The sequence below is a fragment of the Equus przewalskii genome, chromosome 11 (assembly GCF_037783145.1).
Source record: "Equus przewalskii isolate Varuska chromosome 11, EquPr2, whole genome shotgun sequence".
Taxonomy (NCBI): domain Eukaryota; kingdom Metazoa; phylum Chordata; class Mammalia; order Perissodactyla; family Equidae; genus Equus; species Equus przewalskii.
The window spans coordinates 1,954,102-1,975,146 of record NC_091841.1 but is presented as its reverse complement, the minus strand read 5'-3'; the positions used below and the strand labels follow the sequence as shown (position 1 = coordinate 1,975,146).

The 21,045-nt window shown below is 46.3% G+C and overlaps 1 protein-coding gene across 17 annotated transcripts in view; it reads left to right on the top strand.

Moving 5' to 3' along the window:
* Nucleotides 1-21,045, top strand: part of SLC1A2 (solute carrier family 1 member 2) — a 138,908-nt gene that overhangs the window by 103,757 nt on the left and 14,106 nt on the right. For all 17 annotated transcript variants that reach the window (XM_070564792.1, XM_070564791.1, XM_070564793.1 and 14 more), the window contains 3 exons: nt 2,656-2,889; nt 7,970-8,164; nt 11,920-12,054. In XM_070564792.1, the coding sequence (XP_070420893.1) occupies nt 2,656-2,889; nt 7,970-8,164; nt 11,920-12,054 (564 nt within the window). The remainder of the gene's footprint in view (nt 1-2,655; nt 2,890-7,969; nt 8,165-11,919; nt 12,055-21,045) is intronic.

Genomic DNA, 21,045 nt, shown 5'->3' with positions numbered 1-21,045 from the left:
TGGGCATTTGCCATTTTCAATGAGATAATTCATTATCATGGAAACCCAGGAACTCAGAAGGTCCAGATTCTGAGTGGAGGCTTAAGCGACTTGTTTTAAAAACAGGTGCAGGAAAGTAATGTAAAAGGCATCACAGAAGAAAGGCTCTTTCCTTTTCCTTATTAATGCTCATCCTAATCTGGGAGACCGAGGTGTTTGGGTTAAGCAGGGCCCCTGCCTGCCCTGTTGATTTACCCTAATACGCTGCCTTATGGCCTTTGAATAACACTCCATTTAGAGTGAGAACTCATGTTTCTCCCAGCGAGCTGAGTGCTCCAGAGGTCACCTGTTACCTCTCTAACTCATTTGGCTTAGGATCAAACATGTTCTCCAGGGGGACTCCATAGCCAGGCTTCCTAGGCAGAGAGCCCTAAAAACATTTTATCTCAGTTCTACAAACTGCTTGTCTCAGAAGAGCAGGAAAATGGAATGGCACCCAAAACAGCTCGTATTTGCGTTTTTTTCTGGACATCTTTAAAGAGCGATTGGTGCTTGGGAAAAAAGCAGTCTCTTGGATTATGAAGATAAGTGCCTATTGGCTTTATTGGAAGATGCGTTCTGCTCGGTTGTTTACAATTCCGGTGGACAGAGAGGCAGCCCCTGAGACTACCCTGCCGCTCTCTGAGGTGTTGTGACCATGGGCGCACCAGGGGAAAATGTAAAGTGGTGGGAAGGCCAAGGATTTAATGACTTGGCTCCCTAACGCCTGTGGACGCAGCCCTCAAACTTTGGCCAGCCTTTACCCCAGGGAAAGGGTAGCTGGGAGGTGCAGGCTAGATGCTTCTCAGGGAAGAAAGCAGTTATGCTAACATTCTAACTAATGAGTGTCAGTTACATACCAGCTCTTTCAGGAGAAGCTTCCTCTTGAGATAATATATTGCTCGTAAAAACATCCACAGTTGGGTGACGGCAGCCCGTGAGGTGTTTTAGAAAACCTCATTAACTCAGACTTGACTCATTAAGCATGATGATGAGGGGACATGGGGTATATGCGGGAAGACAGAACATACAAGGGACTCCTTTGCCAGGAGTCAGGAAGCAGCGCTGCTGACAAGGATGGGGGAGGCGTTATGGACAGTGCAGACATACGCACGTTCAAAAACGTAATCCTTGCAGCAGCCCCATGAGCTTGGAGTGAGCCTCTCTGAGCCTTGACAAGCTCATCTGTAAGTGGGAAGATGTCACTAACTAAGGTCCTGTAGCTGGTGAGTGGCTGGATGAGCTCCATGTCTTGCGTAACTGTGTCTATGACTCTCATCTGCTCCTCACAGCTTTTCTTCAACGCAGGAAAGGGCTTGCTTCAGGCACAGTTGCAGAAACAACCAAATCTGGCTTCGGTGTCCCTCTCCCTTTCTCAACTCCCTTAACCCTGGCTGGGAGCCCCATCCCGAGACTTCGTTTTCCCCACAGTGGTTCTCTGAAATAGGTTCATAATTCTTAATAAGGTATCCACCTTCCCACAAATATTTTCATTTTAGTCAGAAAGTATCGCAGACTGAACAAGTTCATGCTCTAACGACACCAGATTGGGCAAGAAAAAAGGGATGTTGCCAAACAGGCAGAAAGTACACTCAAGATGAGAGAGAACAGGGTTGGCTTGCTCAAGAGTGCAGACAACAGGCAACTGTTCCCAAGCTCTCCGTAAAGTAATACTAATGTAGAAATATAGAATAAGCTTACACAGGACAAACTGTACATGGAGAATTGTCTGCTGAGCTACAAAGAGCTATGATTGCTCATTAAAGAGAAGTGGTTTGGCTTGGTAGGGAAAAAACCCCAGTCGCGGAGTTTCACAGATCTGAGATTGCTCTCGTCCTTCTTCCTGGTTTCATGGTCCCGGGCCGGTTACTTAAGTTTTTTGAACCTCAATTTCCTCATTTGCTGAGTAGGAATAATGATACCTAGATCTTAGGGTTGTGGGGAGAATGAAATGAGGCGAAGTGTGTGGTGCTCTCGCCATGTTGCTTGAGACACGATGAACGGTAGTCAGCACGATTGTTAGAGTAAATGTGGAGAGGAGGCCTTTCAGACTTAGAGGTAATCAAACCGCATTTCTCTCAATGTACTCTTTGGCTCAGGTGGTTTTCTCGTTTTGGCAGATCTCTCTCTGTCTGTCTGTTATTTTAATATATTTCCTATCTTCTGAGGCAAAAACAAAGCAAATTTACAAACACCAGTTGATGGCTTGGCAAAACTCTAATGGGCTTTCTGAGAAGCTCCAAATTTATTCCAAATTTCCAAGGGAGAAGCTGAGGAACAGAGAAATCAAAGGAGAGTCTCAAAGACACAACCTGTGCGTCTCTCAACTTTAGCGCGGTGCTTACCTAAGAGATGGTAAAACTTGTCTCGGCTATTCTTAAAAATAACTGAGCAACCAAGCTTGGCTTTGGGTTTTTCATTAGAGCGGGGGCCACCAGATCCGAAGAACAGATTTCAGATATGGCTGTTGGTCTGAAGGAAAATATAGCATCTGTTGAATCTCATGACCTCATTCAGCAAAGCTCTCTGTACAGAAATGGGAAGGGTTTTCCTGAGGGTGCAGTCCATGGGAGGGCCCAGATTTAAGTTCTGAATCCCATAATGATCTCTTTATTTTTTTTCTTTTGTGTTTTTCAGGTACTCTCCCCTGGGTATCGCCTGCCTAATTTGTGGAAAGATCATTGCAATCAAGGACTTAGAAGTGGTTGCTAGGCAACTGGGGATGTACATGGTCACGGTGATTGTGGGCCTCATCATCCATGGGGGCATCTTTCTCCCCTTGATTTACTTTCTAGTGACCAGGAAAAACCCTTTCTCCTTTTTTGCTGGCATTTTCCAAGCTTGGATCACTGCCCTGGGTACTGCTTCCAGGTAGAGAACACCAGAAATCACCTTTCTTTCTCTCTGCTCACTTTTTTGCCCTCTTTGCCAATTCCTTTTTTTCAAAACCCTCCTGCCACAGAGTTCAATGAGAACACTTTTCACATGTTATTAAAATATTTCTGAAAAAGGCGAATGCTTTGTATTTTTGGCTCATTCTAGGAACTTCTGAGCTTTCTGATGAACATCTTTGCTGGTATGCAACTGCATTGGAAACATGATCTCATATTAAATTTCCCAGATGAATGCGTGCTATTAATCTGCATACCTAATTTGCCATATGTAGTATTAGTTTACTTTTAAATGTTTTCCGAAAGGGTATAACAGGATGCTATTCTATTTAAGAAGTTCTTTCCCCAGTGATCTGAAAAATGCTATAAAAAAAATATCGCTCTATGGACTAGGTTTTCGAAAGCAGGAGAACGAGCTTTTGCAGGGTAAATGGAATGTTAGGCAGGAGTTTTCAAACAAACCGGAAGTCAGTCCAGTCTTTGACCTCTGCGTGAACCTCTAACGGACCATTCTGCTCCGTTGATTTTGAGAAAATCAGGCTGGCATTGATTTGACTTGACACCCACTGTGAATCCGTTCCTTTTTTGTTACCTAGTTCCAGTAGCCCGGAAGCCAACGAGGACTCCAGGGATATGCAGAGAGAAATATTTGGTTTTTGATGTCTTCTGGGACTGAATTTAGCAAAAAAAACAAACAAAAATACATGAGAAACACCCGGCAAGTTAGAATTTCAAAGACTAAAGGAGTTTTATTCTTCCAGCCTGCAATAGTTGTCTATATTTCTGCACGTGTATCCTTGGATTACAGCACCAAGACTGGGGTCGCAAGGCAGGTGGCAGGGCAGCAGGCTAACTCAGCAGCCCGTAGCTCAGCCTTCTCTCTGGAGTCACAGCTCCTTGGGGCAGAGCCTGGGACAGTGCACTGCTAGTGAGGTGGCTGTTCGTGACACGGGGTGACTGCAGTCCCAAGGCTCCTGAGCAGCAGCCAGATTTTCCTTAAATGACCTAACAGGCCGATAGTGGTGATGACCTGGGAAGCCAAATTATATTTTCTTGCAAATCAATGAGAATTTGGTGCTTGTAGAATGTGAGGTTTCAGGAGAGGCTGCAATATATACGATCCTGGGGATCTAGGTTCTGCATTCAGTTTCCCAAGATGAAGGGGAACACTCTACTCCCAAATTTCCTATTTCCTTCTTGGTCCTAAGTATCTTTTTTTTTTTTTTTCCTGAGGAAGATTCTCCCTGACCTAACATCCATTGCCAATCCTCCTCTTTTCTTTTGCTTGAGGAAGATCAGCCCTGAGCTAAGCTAACATCTGTGCCAATCCTCCCCTATTTTTTTGTATGTGGGATGCCTCCACAGCATGGCTGGTGTGCAGAGTAGGTCTGTGCCTGGGATCGAACCCCCGGACTGGGGCTGCTGAAGCAGAGCACACAGAGCTTTAACCACTACGCCCACTGGGCTGGCCTGGTCCTAAGTATCTTTATCCATAAAGATCCTCTCTCTTTGGAGAAAAATTAGATCCTTTTTTTTTTTTTCCAAAATAAAAGCTATCATCTTTAGTTTTATTTTTGTTTTCTGGTTATGAACCTATGCTCATATTTGCTCATTGTGAAAAAATTCAGAGTGAATAAAATTTTGAAGAAGAAAATGAACGTTAATCACAGTTATTGTGTGACCAAATGATAATTGGTAGTAACCCTTAGTTAACCTTTACAGTGTTATGTCTTTCCAGTTCTTACTATGTTAGATACTGTAAACTGCTGTTTTTCACTGGTCAACAGATCATGAAAGTTATATTATCTATCAATATACCTCTTTCTACTATTTTTTAAACTGCATGATAATACACTGCCTGTGCTACAATACAACCCCACCCCACCCTGTGACGTACGCTTAAGGCGTGTCTATTAAACAGGGCTGTGACACGCATCCTTGTAAATGCGTCTCTCCGAGGTTGTCTGATGATGTCCTCAGGAAAAACTTCTAGAAGTGGAATTTCTGAGTCCAGCGGAAAGCACATCGACGATTTCAAACATCACCAGATTGCTATTCAGAAAAGTACACTCGCTTATGTTCCACTAAGTGGGTGTGAGACGCGCCCTTCCTCACCCACTCCCGGCGCTCGAGAGGATCAGTCACCGTCACACTTGCCAATCTCATTGGTGAAAGATGATCTCATTGAATATGCATTTCTGTGATTCCTCGTGAGGGAAATGTCTTTCTGTGCTCTTATTGACTGTCCTTCGCCCCCCGCCCTGTGAATTGTTTGTGATCTTAATTTCCTGTTGGGGTATTCATCCTTTCCTGATTGGTTTTCAACCCTCTTCATGTCTAAAAATATTAACTCATGTATCATGTGTTGCAAATAATGTCCCTCTCCACTTGACATTTGTCTTAAAAATTTACAGTGCTTTTTGCCACTAGAAGTTTTTAATTTGTACATTGTTGAAACTGTCAGTATTTTGCATTAGTATTTAGAATTTTTATTTTACTCAAGAGCATCTTTTGATCTTTAAACTATTTCAAAAATATTATGATTATCTTTTCTTTGACTGACTAGACAATTATTCCAGTATATTTATAAAACAAAGTAAATCTTAAAGGCATATGGATGGCCCAAATTTGTATTTAAATCAGACAAATGCTTGGGTTGTCTGGCCAAGGCCGCAGAGGACCCATTTTCCTCCTTACCTTGTATTTCATTGGAAAAAAGAAAAAGTAGTTTTAATCTTCAGTTAAAATGTGACTTTTGCCTGGATGTGGAATTCCTTTTTTTCAAAGAAAAAGACTTAAGGGAAAAAAGTCAATATGGCAGGAGTCACATACTAAGAATTAACTTTGCCATCATGATCAGAGGGAAAAAACACAAAGCCCCAGGACAGGCAGCTAAACAGCCTTTCTGCCTCCTCGGACGTTGGGCTGATAGGGATGTGGAGGGGCTGACCCCCTGTCTCAGTGGGCACAGAAGCCGGTGTCAAGGAGCATGGATGGAGGAGGAATGGCCCGGGACACACCTCGCTGCATCTCTCTGACTTCAGTGCCTGCTGTTAAAACTAACCTGGAAAAAAAAGGAGAATCTCAATTATCTGATACTTATTATTAGCAACATTTGAAGACTGTCATATGGCCATTGAGTCAGGAGCCAAAAAATACAATGACAGAATGTCGGCCAGGCAACGCAGGAAAGAGTTGAAATTCTCAAGTCCCAGTTTGGATTGGCTGGGTTGATAATGGAATTTTAATTCACAAAGCCTGTCCAGTAGAGAAACTGAGAATATTTTCATGCCTTACCAATTATTTTCCCCAATCTATTTAATTGTCTGAAGACCCTATGATAACATTTTGGGGAAATGAATGCAATAATAATAATTAATGTATTCCGGTCCTCCCAGAAGTGACCTTAGATTCATATCATATCATCATTGAGAATCCTGGCCACCATTCGTGGCTGAGCAGACATCTCAGACGAGTCCTAGTGTCCTGGAAACCCTTCAAGGGGTCCTAGGAAAGGGCAGGGTGGGGGAGCTCTGGGGGTGAGAGGAATAAAAGGACGCTAACATCTCATTAAAACAGCTGGGGCAGCAAGCCAGGTCAGATGGCATCCCCACACATGTGAACGAGGCCAGACCCCAACTTTTCTCCCTGGGTTTATAAGGTTTTAGTAAGGAGAAGTCTCCAAATATTCGTTTCTTCTCCCTCCCTAAGACCAAGGAGGAGGCATGAGACAGACCCCTGACCTGAAATCACAAAGAATGTTCCGGTAAGATGACTCTGGCTTCCCTAAGGTTGCGATTAGGAGCTCATGGGTCAGTGACTTGATAAGATGCAGATTTAGGCGACCCTCACGGTAGGGCTTCTGGTTCCTTGGTTCTGTGTAGGGCCTGGAATCTGCATTTCATTTAGCTCCCCGAAGCCGATGGTCCTCTCCGACTCTCTGAGAAACCGAGACTTCTGCAGGTGTCTTTGTCCAGCCTGGTGGGAGCCCCGGTTCTGACTACAGGAGGAGAAAGTTCTGACTAAGGCTGGAAGTGCAAGAGAGGAAAAAGTGCCGTCTGCATTGGAGGTTTTCCAATTCACTTTGCTAGGGTTTGAATAGAAAAAAAATCGAAAGAGAAGGGACCGCAAAGCACTCCCATGGCAGTGAGTGTTCTGCGTTGTTTTCCACAGTACTTAAACTTTGAAGCAAATCCACCAGCCCTCCCCCGCACCTCTGTCCACATGGAAATTATATTCTGGCCTTCAGCATCCCTTATGCTTACAAGTCTCCTATTTTAGAAGACCGGTGAACATGTCAGGAGTTCTGGCATTTGAGGCTGCGTCATGTGGTCATGAATTCCCATCCCACGCCCGGGAGGAGTTGGGGTGAAGTCACTCCATATTGGGTCTTTGATTAGCTTTTCTGCCCCGTGTCATTGGAAAGACGGTAGAGTCGGCCAATGACCATTTATCAGGGAGTTGGACTGTCTGTGAAGGTCCTCAGTGAATTTCTAGAAGCTCGGGTTCAGGCTAAATGTGCCGTACATGTTTGTCCAGCATTCTCAAAATTAGCAGGCCCAGCTCAGGGCAATTCCCAGGGGCTGGACGCAATCCATGTAGTCATCTAGTTGGAAACAGCATTTCTGGCATGAAATTATGGGTCATTCAAAAATTCCTCATTCCACTTCACTGTTGACAGCTGATTCTTTTCTGACTTTTTTCTTTTTTTTTTTTTTTTTGCAGCCCAATTAATGTGGGCAATCAAATGGGCTTTAATATTTACTCCAAGATAGAAACAGTGACCAAAGGAAAAAGAGAACTTGAAGCTTTGAGTAGATCTCAAAAACCAGGACCAACAAACATATTTTGCTACCTATTAGCATCGTAATAAGATTGAATTTGAGCCTCCAAATTGCTGGTTTTTAATTTGGCTTGAGACACTGCTTTTTTGCATTCACATTACTTGACTGGAACAAAAGAACAAAAACTTTCTGGTGGCATTCCAGTCTGTGCTTTGTCCTGCTCCTCTAAAGTGGACGTAACTCTTGTCTCTCTTCCTTTCTGTCTTTGTCCCTTAGTGCCGGAACTTTGCCTGTCACCTTCCGTTGCCTGGAAGAAAATCTAGGGATTGATAAGCGCGTGACCAGATTTGTCCTTCCAGTCGGAGCAACCATTAACATGGACGGCACAGCCCTGTATGAAGCGGTGGCCGCCATCTTTATTGCCCAAATGAACGGGGTTGTTCTGGATGGAGGCCAGATTGTGACCGTGAGGTGAGTGAAGTGGGGGGGTGGGGGTGAAGCGCTGAAGGAAACTTTGCCCCGTCCCCTTCCACTAACTCCGTTTCCCGGGGGCCACTTGAACTTCAGTCCCTCTGGCAGAGAAGTGATGAAGGAAATAACAGAGAAGGGGAATTGTTGGCAGTCTCAAAGGGAAAAAATTGTGACAGGAAAGAAGCAGACTCATACTAATGCCTTCTGTTTGTATTGCACATGTGAAATTGCTTTGGAAATTTGCTATTATTTGGTTTTTTAACAAGCTTGTGATGTTGCGAGGCCCTTATTTCTATGCCTACTTAATAGATGAAGAAGCTCAGGCTTCAAGGGACATGGCGGTCTGTCCCAGGCTCCGCGGTTAGTAACGGGCCAGCAGGGCTGTAACTGGGGCCAGCGTCGACTCACTCTGGATCCAGTTTTTCTTTCATTAAGAGGTACTCCCTTCAGCCTTCCAGGAGATAATGTCAGAAATGATGAACTACCGGAAGGAACAGATTCCTTAATACAAAATAAAACATTTTATTACAAACAAATAGTAAATATTTTTGTTTTCACTGAAATTATTTTTACCATATGTATTCATCATTTTAAAAATTCAGAAAGGACACTCTCCCAAGGGTCTTTAAAAACACATTGCTTCTCCCTAAACTTAGAGATTTCACCTGCGTCATATACGCACTTCTCTAACCCTCACACCCACCTGTGAGGTGCGAACTTGTCTTGTTCCTCTTGAGCTGCTGTAACAAAATCCCACGGACCGGGTGGCTTAAATAGCAGATGTTTATTTTTCACCGTCTGGGGTCTGAAAGTCCAAGATCCAGCTGCCGGCAGATTCGGCTCCTGGTGCGTCCTCTTCCTGGCTCGCGTATGACGCTTTCTCACTATTTGCCACCAGCCTTTCCTTGATGCACGGAGAGAGAGCAAGCTTCTATGTCTCCTTTTATGCGGGTGCTAGTGCCATCGTGGGGGCTCTACCCTCATGACTTGAGTGCCTCTCAAAGGCCCTATCTCCACATACCAGTGCATTGGAGGTTAGGGCTTGAACAATCAATTTTGGGGGGACACAGCTCAGTCCATAGCAGTACTGTATGGGAGCATCAGTTTTCTCATCTGTATAATGGGGACAATAACCACACATTCTAGGAAGGTTGAGCGTATCGTACCTGGTACACAGTCACCTGTCCATAAATGTTTGCACTAGTATTATTACTGTATTGATGTTCAATAAAATACAGTACTCCTAGAATATGAGAGAAAAACGTGATAGTGACATAGTGAGTGCCGTGATGTTCCTCAGTGGAAGACATGCTTCAGGTCAGAGTCTCAAGCTTCGCAATCGTGTCCTAACAGACTACGTGTGAGACTGCCAACCTCCCTTGCTTTAGGACTCAGAGATGAACAGAGCTCCTTCATCAAGCCGCTTCTTTTGAAGCCAAGCAGAGATGATTCCGATCCCTGAATTCTTGGCCTTGATGGTAACAATGCTTCCCGCTAAGTTCACACCATTAGATGAGAACTTAGAGATGGGAGAATGCACCAGTGACCAAGTGATTGGGATTCACTAATTCACAGAGTTTTCATTGTGGGGAGGGATCAAGGGACATGAAGAGCCCTCGTGGCACTGGAATCCAGCAGACGAGTGTTCAGATCCCAGCAGATCGTGTTCAAGCTGCGTGGCCCTAAGTTTCTGTACTCATCCGACCCACAGTTTCCTCATGTGGGAAGCAGGTGAACCTGCTGTAGGTGCCATATGTACCTTGCAGGGTTACCGTGAGGTTCTCCAATGGCAATGTGGGTGTACTGCCTTGCACAGCATCCAAGAACCAGCCCTAGAGAAGTGAGCCTGGGGAGTGGAAGGACAGGAAAAGCAGGAACGGACAAAGGGACAGAAGGGTGGTCACTGCCCAGGACGCTACTGCAGGGCTTAGGACTCCAGACATTCCGCCCGCAGTAGGGTGAGGGTATGGTTGGGGTGGAGGAACAGAGGGGGAACCAACTGCCAGGAAGCATTCCCTTCACAGGATTTTATTCCCCACAACCAAGAGGTGACCAGACAATGTGCCCACAGTGCAAAGGGATGTGTAAGAGTGACTCAGAACAGAAACAACTGGCCTTGTAAATAAAAAGGCCGAGGCCGAGGTCGTTGGAACTTGGGAAGTTCCCCTTCCCTGGTGTTCCATCCACGTCGGGGAAGTGGCTGAGAAGTCCCGCCTTCCAGCTCCCGGGGCTTCAGGGAAGTTTTCATTACAAGGCAGCCTCACTCTGCAGAGATTTCCCAATGAGAAGAATCTACATTGTTTGGAGGGTGCAGTGTACCCAGTCTGTTCTAAGTGCTTTTTATTTATTAAGTCCTGAGGACCCCATGAGTGAGACAACATTATTATCTCCTTTTTTACAGATAAGGAAATGAAAGCAAAAAGAAGTTAAGTAAGTTGCCCAAAGTTATGTAGTTAATAAGTGGCAGAGCTGGGACTTGAACCAAGTTGTTCAACTCCAGAACCTTCAGTGGTAACCACCACACACTCCTCCCCTCCTGTGACCCAGAGGGATCTGAGGAAAATGGCGTTCTCTAACCGGGACACCAGCTCCTTACTGGTGGGGCAGGGGAAGAGCATAGATGGGTTCTGTAGATCCGACCCAGGGGAGGTGTCTTTACTGGGACAGGCCTAAGTCTGGGAAGGATGGCAATATGGATAAATAGCACAGCTTTCGTTTCTTCACAGGTGAGATAAATTCTGGTCTCTCCCGACTGTAAGACCCGGAATGCTGTGCTTGGGCACACTGACGGTCTGGACTTGGTTAAACTCAGTTCAGGAAACTGATTCTCAGGTTGGAGCCAGAGGACATGTTCTAGAAACTCTAGAATTGTATAACTGCAAAGAAAGCAGCCCCCCTTTTCTTTTCAGCACCCACAAAAGCAAGTTGGGAATCTGTATTTTCGGAAACGTCCTTCTGTTTAGAAATGACAGCTTTTATAAATGGCATCCAGAAAAGAGGGAAAAAAAGTCATTATCCCCTGCTGGACCACAGTGCCTGGACAGGGCACCTGAGCCCTATGTACACTCTTCCAGAGACAACTTCGAAATAGTGCTGGGCATGCCCTTAGCATGACCTGGAAAGCAAAGGATGAGATGCTTCAAAAAGAAAACCTGCTGTTAGTGATTTCATTATTATTTCTTGGCGCCCTCTTTCTGAATAATGTATTTTCCAGTCCATGGGGAAACGTCCAGGCATCTGGAGCTTAATGTCATTTGGAATCTGTTGATTTGTTCCCCCGATGTCCACTCCGTTGGGTCTGGATGTTTGCTATTCTGAGTTCTCATGTTAACATTGGCAGTGGCCTCCTCAGACTCTTGCCACGTAGTCCAGAAGTCTCTGGTGCTCACAGAGACGCAGGGGTGTAAGCAGAAATGAATGCAGTGGTGTTCCCGTGGGAGGATTAAGGGTGATTTGTTTTTCTTCTTTAATATTTCCTTGCCTACTTTTACAGCCACGCTTACTTTCTTTGAGCCCTGTGATCTGTTAGGCTAATTGGATGTCATGATATGGGGATAAGGCTCCAATCCATGAGTTTATTGAGCAGAATCCAAATAGACCCTCATTCCAGGGTCTTGGTACTCTAGATTTCTCTACTCCTTGGGAAGGAAAAGGGATTTTACGACTGCTGGGAAAATTGGAGCTTAAAATTGCCAGGGGTGGCTTTGCTGAGGCCTCTTTCTCTTCCCATGACCTGGCCTTCTCTGTTCTCACAGCCTCACTGCCACGCTGGCGAGCGTCGGCGCCGCCAGTATCCCCAGTGCTGGGCTGGTCACCATGCTCCTCATTCTGACGGCTGTGGGCCTGCCAACAGAGGACATCAGCCTGCTGGTGGCTGTGGACTGGCTGCTGTAAGTGTTTGCAGATGGGGTTCTGCTGGGGACATGAGTACTACCTCCCAGGGGTGGACAACAAGCAAGGCTGCAGCCAAGATCTTAGCCAATCCCCATGGCAACTCCCTCACTTCCTCCCTCCCTTCTTCCCTCTAACATTTGTTGAATGCCTACTTGGGAGCCAAAGAAGAAAAAGATAGAATCTTTGAGGGCCTTCCAGTCTAGGGGAGGAATCAGATAAATTATAATACAAGGTTGAAAGCACAGATGTAAGGAACCAACCACTGATGCATGAAAGGATCTCAAAACATTATGTTCAGTAGACAAATCCCAAAAGAGTATACACTGCATGATTCCAGCTGTAGGAAGCTCTAGGAAAGACAGTATAGCCTCTAGCCATAGAAAGAGGTCAGTGGTTGCCCGAGCCCAGGGGTAGGGGTGTGAGGATTAACTGGGAAGGGACATAAGGAAACCTTTAGGAGTAATAGAATGTTCCATGTGCACAGGTATACACAGGTGTCTACATTTGTCAAAACTCATCAAATCTTGCACCTAAAATGGGTACATTTTATTTTTTTGTAAATTAAACTTCCATAAAGTAGGTTTTAAAACAGCACAAACATAAAAGGATAGTGATAGAGAGAGGCACCCATCCCAGTCTTGGTTGGAAGGGCAGAGTGGAGAAATCAGGAAACAGGGAAAATGGTTAGTGAATCTGAGGGATCACTGTGTGCTAGCGACTATGCTGAGCATATGACATCTTCCTCTTATCACAACCTTCAAGTCTGGTCTTATTTCTCCCATTTTATAGATGAGGAAATTGAGGTGTAGGGAGGTGAAGTGGCTTGAGAATGAGATGAGGTTTGACCTTAGGTCTGCTTGGTTTTGGAGGCCAGCACATTCATAATCATGGCCATATTCAAGCGTCTAAAGGCAGTGAGAGCTGAGCGGAATCGTAACTGGAGGGTAGAAGTTACCCAGGTGTGCGGAGGCGGAGGGGGAAATGGGATACTCCAGTCAAGGCCAGCCTGCACACAGGTGCCGAGGCAACGGTGCAGGGGCCTCTGAGTGGAGTATTGTTGGAGTACAAAGTGGGAGGCAGGGAGTGGCGGAAAGTGAGGCAAGATCGACAGCCTCGGCTGCCATGCAAAGAAGATTGAACTTGACTGTGTACACACAGCCCTGCTACCTTTCCCAGTGTATGACACTCACTTCCCATTCACAAAGGTGGGCCGGGCTAGCCAGAGGGTCCCCAGTAGGGAGATTGGAATTGATCCTTGCTAAGGGCTAGTTTGGGCTCTGATGTTCTGTGGATGTGCTCTGATGCCCCCTGTGCAGTCTTGGAGCTAAATGACAGGGGCTGGGGGATTCCAATGACTTCAACGTCAGGGGTGCAGAGTGACCAGTGCTGGCGCAGAGGTCCGAGGCCCAAAATGCCCACACTTATTTTTTAAACAGCCCCACATGCCAGTGACATTTTTCTGACATTTATTGGCATAGATTCTTAGAGCCAGAAGCCACATTTTATGGACTTGAGTTTACCCCATGTTAAAACAAGTTCCTTTCCCCTACACGCATCCTTGCAAAGAGAGAAACATGCAGGTGGCTGAAGGGAGGAGGGACATGTGGGGTCCAGAAGGAACCTGCTCTCTCCGTAAAACTTGCCTGCTCTGGAGGTTTCGGTTGGAAATGAGAAGTGGCTCCCTGGACATAATCTGTTCAATCCAGGAGGGCTGCGAGGAGGGTGCTGCACCTTCCTGACCGATGTTTTCCTTGCCAGACAAAGACCTTGGAAACACCTTCAGCGGAAGGTGAAGGGCAAATGAAGTGACCTCCTATCTGTTCCTGCCAGTCTCTCTCGGGCGGCGGCATGGTCCCTCGTGCTAGCTTGGTTGTTCTCTGTGCCCTGTGCTGGCCCCGAGGGCAGCCTTTCTCAGGACGTCCATTCAGACAAGGCAGCCATGCGGACAGCCGAGATTTGGTGATGGCGTGCGGATGGAAGGATTGAGAGCGAGTAGGATGAAAGAGACAAAGTTGTGGGGTAGGATTTGGTTGGGAAGGAGGACAAAGGGGAAATTAAGACATTGACAATGGTTTGGGGACAGAGCACACAGTAGGAGCTCAATAAATGCATGCTAAAGTTAAGCACAGAGTTGCTGTGTGATGCCCAGGGGCCCTTGCACACAAGAAGAAAGAGGGAGCTCTTAACTCCCACCTGCCTCCCCTGTGACTTTGGTCACTGAGTCCTCTGCCTCTTGAACCTACTGCCCTCATGTTGTCATTGAGCGTCCCCTGCCTGCTGCCACCACATTGCCTAATGTCTTCTTGTGCTTGTTTCTGGGTCCTGAAATCCACCATTAGACTTGCATCTTTTTAAAAATTGTTATTATAGAGGCTGCCCCCCTTCCATTACAATGCCAATGCCTTTAAGTGGAAAAATGCACTCATATTATCAGGAATGAAGAAAAAGAGCTGATATTTGGTGGGTACCGCAATGTTCTTTACATCTGTTTATAGTTAATCCATAAAGAGCCCTATGGTGTGTTTCACAGATGAAGAAACTTGGGATCAGAAGGGTCAAGTCTCCCACCCGGGCCACAGGAGAGCTTGTGTGGCCAGGTCCGGGCCCTTCAGTCCACCCCACACAGCTTCCTAGTTAGCAACAAGCGGATGTCACAGTGGGGAGGAGCAGAAAGTCCAGAGTGGGCAAGGACGAAGACAGACCTATTGAGGTCACCCTGGTTCCAGAAAATTTTTGGTATGACCTGCTTGTTTCCCCTCCCAGGATTGAAATAAAACAAAAAGCCTAAGTGGGGACAGTCAAAGTCTCAGTCACTCTTAGGATTCAAGTCATTTGCTTCCAGGCCTGTTGGATGAAAGTCAGTTCATGAAACATTCAAGACCCTGCCTGCTCTGACCTAGATGTTAGCGAATGGAGGAAGAGGGCCGGTCTGCCTGATTGCCCCACACAGGTGCTCACAGGCTCACACTTGCACAGAGAGCAGGGCGTCCTAACTCCAGGGCTGAAACGTGCTAGCAGAAGGGAGTTGGCCGAGCAAAAAAAGTGATGATACATTCGGATTAACCATATTAATGAAATTGTCTACGAGAAGACGTGATCCCAGGCTGGAGCTGGAAAGGAAGGAGCGAGTGAAGAGCTCTCCTCTAGTTCTGGAGTCTGATCTCAGATAGAGGGAGGCCCTATGATCAAGGGAAGAAGGGCAAGGAGGCAGGAACCCTGGGCCGCAGCTCTGCATTTCCTCTCTGTAGGGCTTTGGACAAGTTACCGAATCTCCAGATTGAGCTGCGTCATGTGTACGGCGGGAACAGTAATTTATCAGCTTAAAAGCAGAGTCTAGACCCAACGCCCTTGAAGGCCTTGCTAGTTTTAAGACCTGGACTAGGATTCTGTTGGTATTGGATGTTTGTATACAAATAAGCATGAACGTCCCTTTTAAGGAGAAAAGAAAAAGGGAAAGTAGAGGATCCTGGGAAAATGTGCACGGGGATCTGCAGCCAGGTCAGATCTGTTTTGAATTAGTAATGGTGGCACATTCTTTCCCGCCAGCAGGAGGAGTTCTGGAAACACGCTCTTGGTCATGGGCTCCGTGGCCGTTGGGTGCCCATTAGCGTGAGGAGGGCAGGGAGATGAGTTGGACAGTGTGCCGGTCATTTCCTCGTAAAGTAGTCTGTGAAGGAAAAGCAGAGAAGAAGAAAGGGGGGATGTCTTTTTCCTCTCTAGGTAAGGTTTGTAAGCTTTCATAACTCGAGCAATTTTCCAGTTTTAAAACCAAACAAAGCCTGCAGTGACATTTAATGTGCCACAGTGTTTGCCAACTACTGGAGACTGGCCAGCCTCATTACTGCCCGCCAAGCCCTGGACGCTTTTCAGTGGGCAGGCTGAGCAGCTCTGTAAATGTCAGGGTGAAAACCAAGATTCTGGGCCCTGAAAAGTGCCCAAGTCCTTGAACACCGGATGAGCAGGGCTAGTAAAACCAGAACCTTCCCCAGTGTGCAAGGAGCCCTTTGTGTCAGGAATCCTTGGTGGGTGTTTATAGGAGATCTCGCCCATACCTTCCTCTCTCTGAAGGAGGCACGATGGAGTGAAAACCGGGAGCCAGTACTAGCGAGAGGTGATAAATAACTGGGTCTGGCCACAGGTGGGAAGAAAAAGCCAAAATAAAGTGAAACCCAAGTGGATCCATGCCCCCTTATCAGATTGCTGGTGAGATTATTTCCGGGGACACATCGCTAATTGGGGGATGTGCTTGAGATGGCACTTATAAGGAAGGCCTTAAGGAGCCTCCACCCTGCAGGAGGGCCTCTGAAGCTCCCCGTTAGCTTGCCTCCCTGGAGGGAATACAGCGTTGGTTCCCAAACTTGAGCTTGCCCCAAGATCTCCTAGAGATTCGGGAGGTCTGAGATGGGGCCCAAGGACTGGCATTTCTGACAAATTCCCAGGTGATGCCAACGGTGCCCTCAAGGGACCTTGCTTCCAGAAACAATGGACTAGACACAGGGAAGGGGGAGCGGGAGTTCCTGATTGCGGGTATATGTGCACCTCTGCTCTTTCTTGAGTATCCATTCAGTGAAAACAGACCAAAAGGACGCAGGATACCGATACGAATACTTAGCAAGTGCCCCTTAGATGTTAAACATCGTTCTAAGTACTTTACATGGACTTGTTTAAAAGTCACAGCAAATTATGAGGCAGCTAAAAGTATTATCCCCGTTTTACGGCTGAGGAAACTGAGGCTCAGAGCAAAGAAACATCTCAATTTAGTGGAGATTAAATAGCTGAAATGGGATTGAAACCCAAATGATCTGGCTGTTCCTTGGGGGTTCCAGGCCCGTCCATCTGGGTTCTTGTTCCCTTATTTAAGACACACACATGCATGTACACACAGACACATAACTGATTTAATCCCCACTCCACGTCTGGTGGAAAAGAGAACCAATTCCTGCATCCACCGTCTCTCTGAAGATTCTGGGCGGTCGTCTCCAGATTCCGTTTAAGTTGTTTGCTTTGATGCTCTTCTTCCACTGAGTCCTCTTTCCTACGTCTTCCCTTATCTCCGGTCTATGTCAACCCATCATGGGATGGGACTCTTTTCTACTAAGTCCTTCCCTGCCCCCTAAAATGAACCCTGACTCCAGGCAGTGTCATTGCAGGTCGGGCTGGGGGCAGGGGGAGATTGGGGGTGTGGCCAGAGTTCCGCGCAGCGAAATCACGCTCTAATGTAGCACAAAAGAAATATATGCTCATGGAAAAACAAGAGGGGGCAAAGCTCAGGAGAGTTATCAGACGAAAAAGACAAGTTCTCCCTTCGCTTACGCTTGAATCTCAAGTCTTCTTTCTCTGAAGTAATCACTGTTAATAATTTCAGGTAGCACAGAAAACAAAAATTTAATACTAGGCACCCATTTTCTTTTAAAAAAATCCTTCGGTGTTGCCCACCCAGGAGCTTCTGTCTACACGTGTTCAGCCCCACCTCTCCCTCCTTTGCTGGGCCTCCCGCTCTCGTCCCTGTGTCTTCCCCCGGCTCTCAGGACACCTCTCTCGTTTTCTATGCAAGGAAATTCGGCCTCTCTGTGTCTCGCTCCTCCTCCTTCTAGACCTTGGCTTGCATCCTAACTTTTCACCACTGAAATAGCCAACCACATGACCGTTCTCTCTCCAGAGTTAAACTGCTTCCACCTCTTAGGCTAACAATCCATCCCACCGGCCTCTTCCCCTGGTCCACACCCGCCGACCGGCCCCCTTCCCCCCTGGCCCATGTCATAAACAGATGAAACATGGTCTCAGACCTCACAGGGCTTTAGTCTAGTCATGGGGACAGATATGGTCCAAAAATCCCAGCACAGTGACCTAGGTGCAGAAAGAGCAATGTGTGAGACTTGGGAGAATCAGAGTGGAGGCAATCTGCTCCCCTTTTCCCTTAGACTGATAACAGTAACGACGATCAGCAGCTAACGGTCGAGCCCTGAGTCTGTGTCAGGGCTTTGAAGCCTAGCAGAGGACCTCTGGGCTGACAAGCACTTGGTCACACTGGTAGTCAGTGTCTTCTCCACCTGCCCAGAGGCGGGCGTCACTGCCTGTATTATACGAATGAGAAAGCTGAGCGGCAAAGGCCGAGTAACCCATCCTGCTGGAGCCAGGATTGCAATCCAGGCTCGAATCCAAAGTTCCCACTCAGCCAGTGCTTCCATGGGCCCTCCTTCCTTCCCAACCTCATGTGGCTTTAGCCCTCAGTTGCCCAGAGTCCTGCCAGCCTCCTCAGGTCTGGGGCCTCAGGTGACCTTCTGCCACACTGCGCACCCTGCCTTCTGAGAGGCAGACATCATGGTTTGTTTCTACGAATGTTAAGTTGAATCACATGAAATGGCCAATGTTTGACTTTTTTGGAGTCATAGAAATGGCAGTTTTGTATGGTTCAATCCAATGCAAGGGACCAGATGACTTCTGAGTGACTGTGTTCCCTTGGCTCTGTTCTTCGGTGAGAACCAGGACTTTCAGACAGTCCCACCATCTTCCTGCTAGAGGGTCTACACTGAGAGAAAGCAAACAGTGAGAGCCCCCTGGCAATTGCTTTTCTTCCAGGGAAGCAGACCAGGGCCTCCATGTGTAGCAGCTCAGTCAAGCCTGGTGGCCTCAAAACAGTAGCTATGTTATCTGTAGTGGGTCCATTCGGGGAGAGGTTCTGCTCTCACCTCTGCCCCCTTCTCCCAGGCTTGACACGCAGCATCTAGACCCAAGGAGAGGATCAAACACTCTGAAGCTCTTTTTACCAAGCAGCCAAAAAGCTCCTGAGGCCAGCAGAGTTTCATGAACAGTCGGGGCTGGTTGTGAGAGAAAATGAAAGCATTTGCCTGTGGAGAAATTTTCCACACGTGAACCATAAATTCCCATATCCTGCTTTTGGTCAGAGTTGGACTTCCCCAGAGTTGGTCAGACATTCCCCTGGTGGCCTCAAAAGCAAACCAAAAATTCTTCTATCTTCTGTCTCCTTCCATTTGCCTTCTCTCCCCTCATTTCTCAGCCAATCTTGAATAAGTTGGTTATACAAAATGTCTGCACTTCCTCTCATTCAATTTTCTACCCATGGCAAGCTGGCTTCTGTCCCTGCCTCTGTACTGAAACTATCCTTGCCAGGTCAGGAATGGCCTCTTTATGGCTAAAACCAAGAGACACTTCTTTTCCTTATCTTACCTGACTTCCAGGCAGTAATTGGCATCGTCCACCATCCTCTTATTTTGGAAACACGCTTCCCCCACCCTCTCCTAGTTCCCTTCCGCCTTTGCAGGCTTACTCTTCTGCCCATTCCTTAAATGTTAGTCACCTGCAGGGTTCTAGACTGTGTGTTCTTCTCCACATTGTTCAAATTTGGTTCTATGACTTTACTAGGAAGTGTGACTTTGGGAAGACACTTAATCTCTCTGGGCCTCAGTGATTTCATCTCTTAAATGTGGATAATAGTACTTTGAGTTGTAGTGAGGAGTAAATAAGGTAGTATCTATAAAGTACATCCCTACACATGTGAAGTTTGATATAAATGGTAGTTACCGTCTTCATCATCACCACCAGCCTTGGTCCCTCTACTTGCCAATAAAGGCAGATTCTTCTGGGCCATGAGATAAGTGGGTACTCAGAGCATTCCTCTTGAAGACTTTAGCACTCTGTAATTTAACAGCTGGTCAAGGGTGTTGGGTGCGTGACTCAGAACACATGCTGGGAGTGATCAAAAGTATATTTAAAAAGCAACAAAGTAGACCACAGCTATATGATGGACAGATAACACAACTGGTTGGTTAGGAGTGCCTCCACAGGAATTGTCCTATCAACAGGGGTCATGTTTTCAGGGGGAGACAGTAGCTTAACTAGGCATGTTTGGATGTTCTACTTAGGAGGTGCCAAAAATATATTTGAATTGACTTGATAAGATTAATACTAATATTGAGAATACACATCATATCATAATTAATGTTTTGTGAGTGTTTACTAAATGTCTGGAACTGTGCTAAGCACTTTGTTATCTTCTTTAATCTTCACAACAGTCCTTATGTAGTGGGCATTTTTATTCTTTCCATTTTATAGATGAGGCAACTAAGGCTCCCAGATGTCGAGTATGATCAGGGTTGTCTGACAGGTAAGGGGAAAAGCTGGCCTTTGAAAGCAAGTCCGGCTGCCTCCAGAGTCCAGGCTTTTTCTCAACTCCTGTCATGTGTTCCTTCTCCTACCCTTATACTGGGGCTTCTCTGCAATCTGCATGTCAAGTGCCTGATTTTGTGGGTGACCTCAAGATCCAGTCTTCATTCGTGTACAGACTCTGTCACCCTGAGGCAGATTCTCCAAAGCAGGTGGGAGGAGAAGAGCTTTCTGAGACGGAAAGATGCCCCTGAGAGTTGAAGTTGGGCTCTGATCTGTATTTTCTCATGGGCAACATCTTCCTGTTTGAAATCAAAAGATGGCTGGCTCACAAGCTCCTTGCAAGGGAGCCAGGCGAAATCTTCCTAGTGCAGCTTTGCCTTTAACTAATTCTAGTATCCTCACATTTTTTTTGGACTGAAGGTTAGAGTGTCCTGGACTAAAATGTTTCAGCAGTATCTTTACCTAAACTCCTTCCTTTTTTTTTTTTTTTGTAGTTTTCCAGCATCCTTCTCTTTAGGACTTTGAGAATCTCATAAACATGGTCAAAAGGACTCTTCACACTGATTTGAACTTATGGATGAGATAACACAACTTATTCTTCAGAGCTTAGTTTCCTGGTGCTGACCTTCTAAGAAAGAGTTATCTACCATCTTATTTTTTTGAATCACAGCTTGAGAGGCAAGATTTGAGGAAGGATTTCTCTGAACACTTCCTGGTTCAAGAGGCACTCTGGGAGATTCAATTATTTTAGGTTAATAGAGAGAGCAAGAAAAAGTGTTTTGGTTTTTCCAGGACACATAGTCACTACACATATTGGTCAGGGAGAAAACTGTGGTTGGGTTTCTTACCCCAAAGCTGTA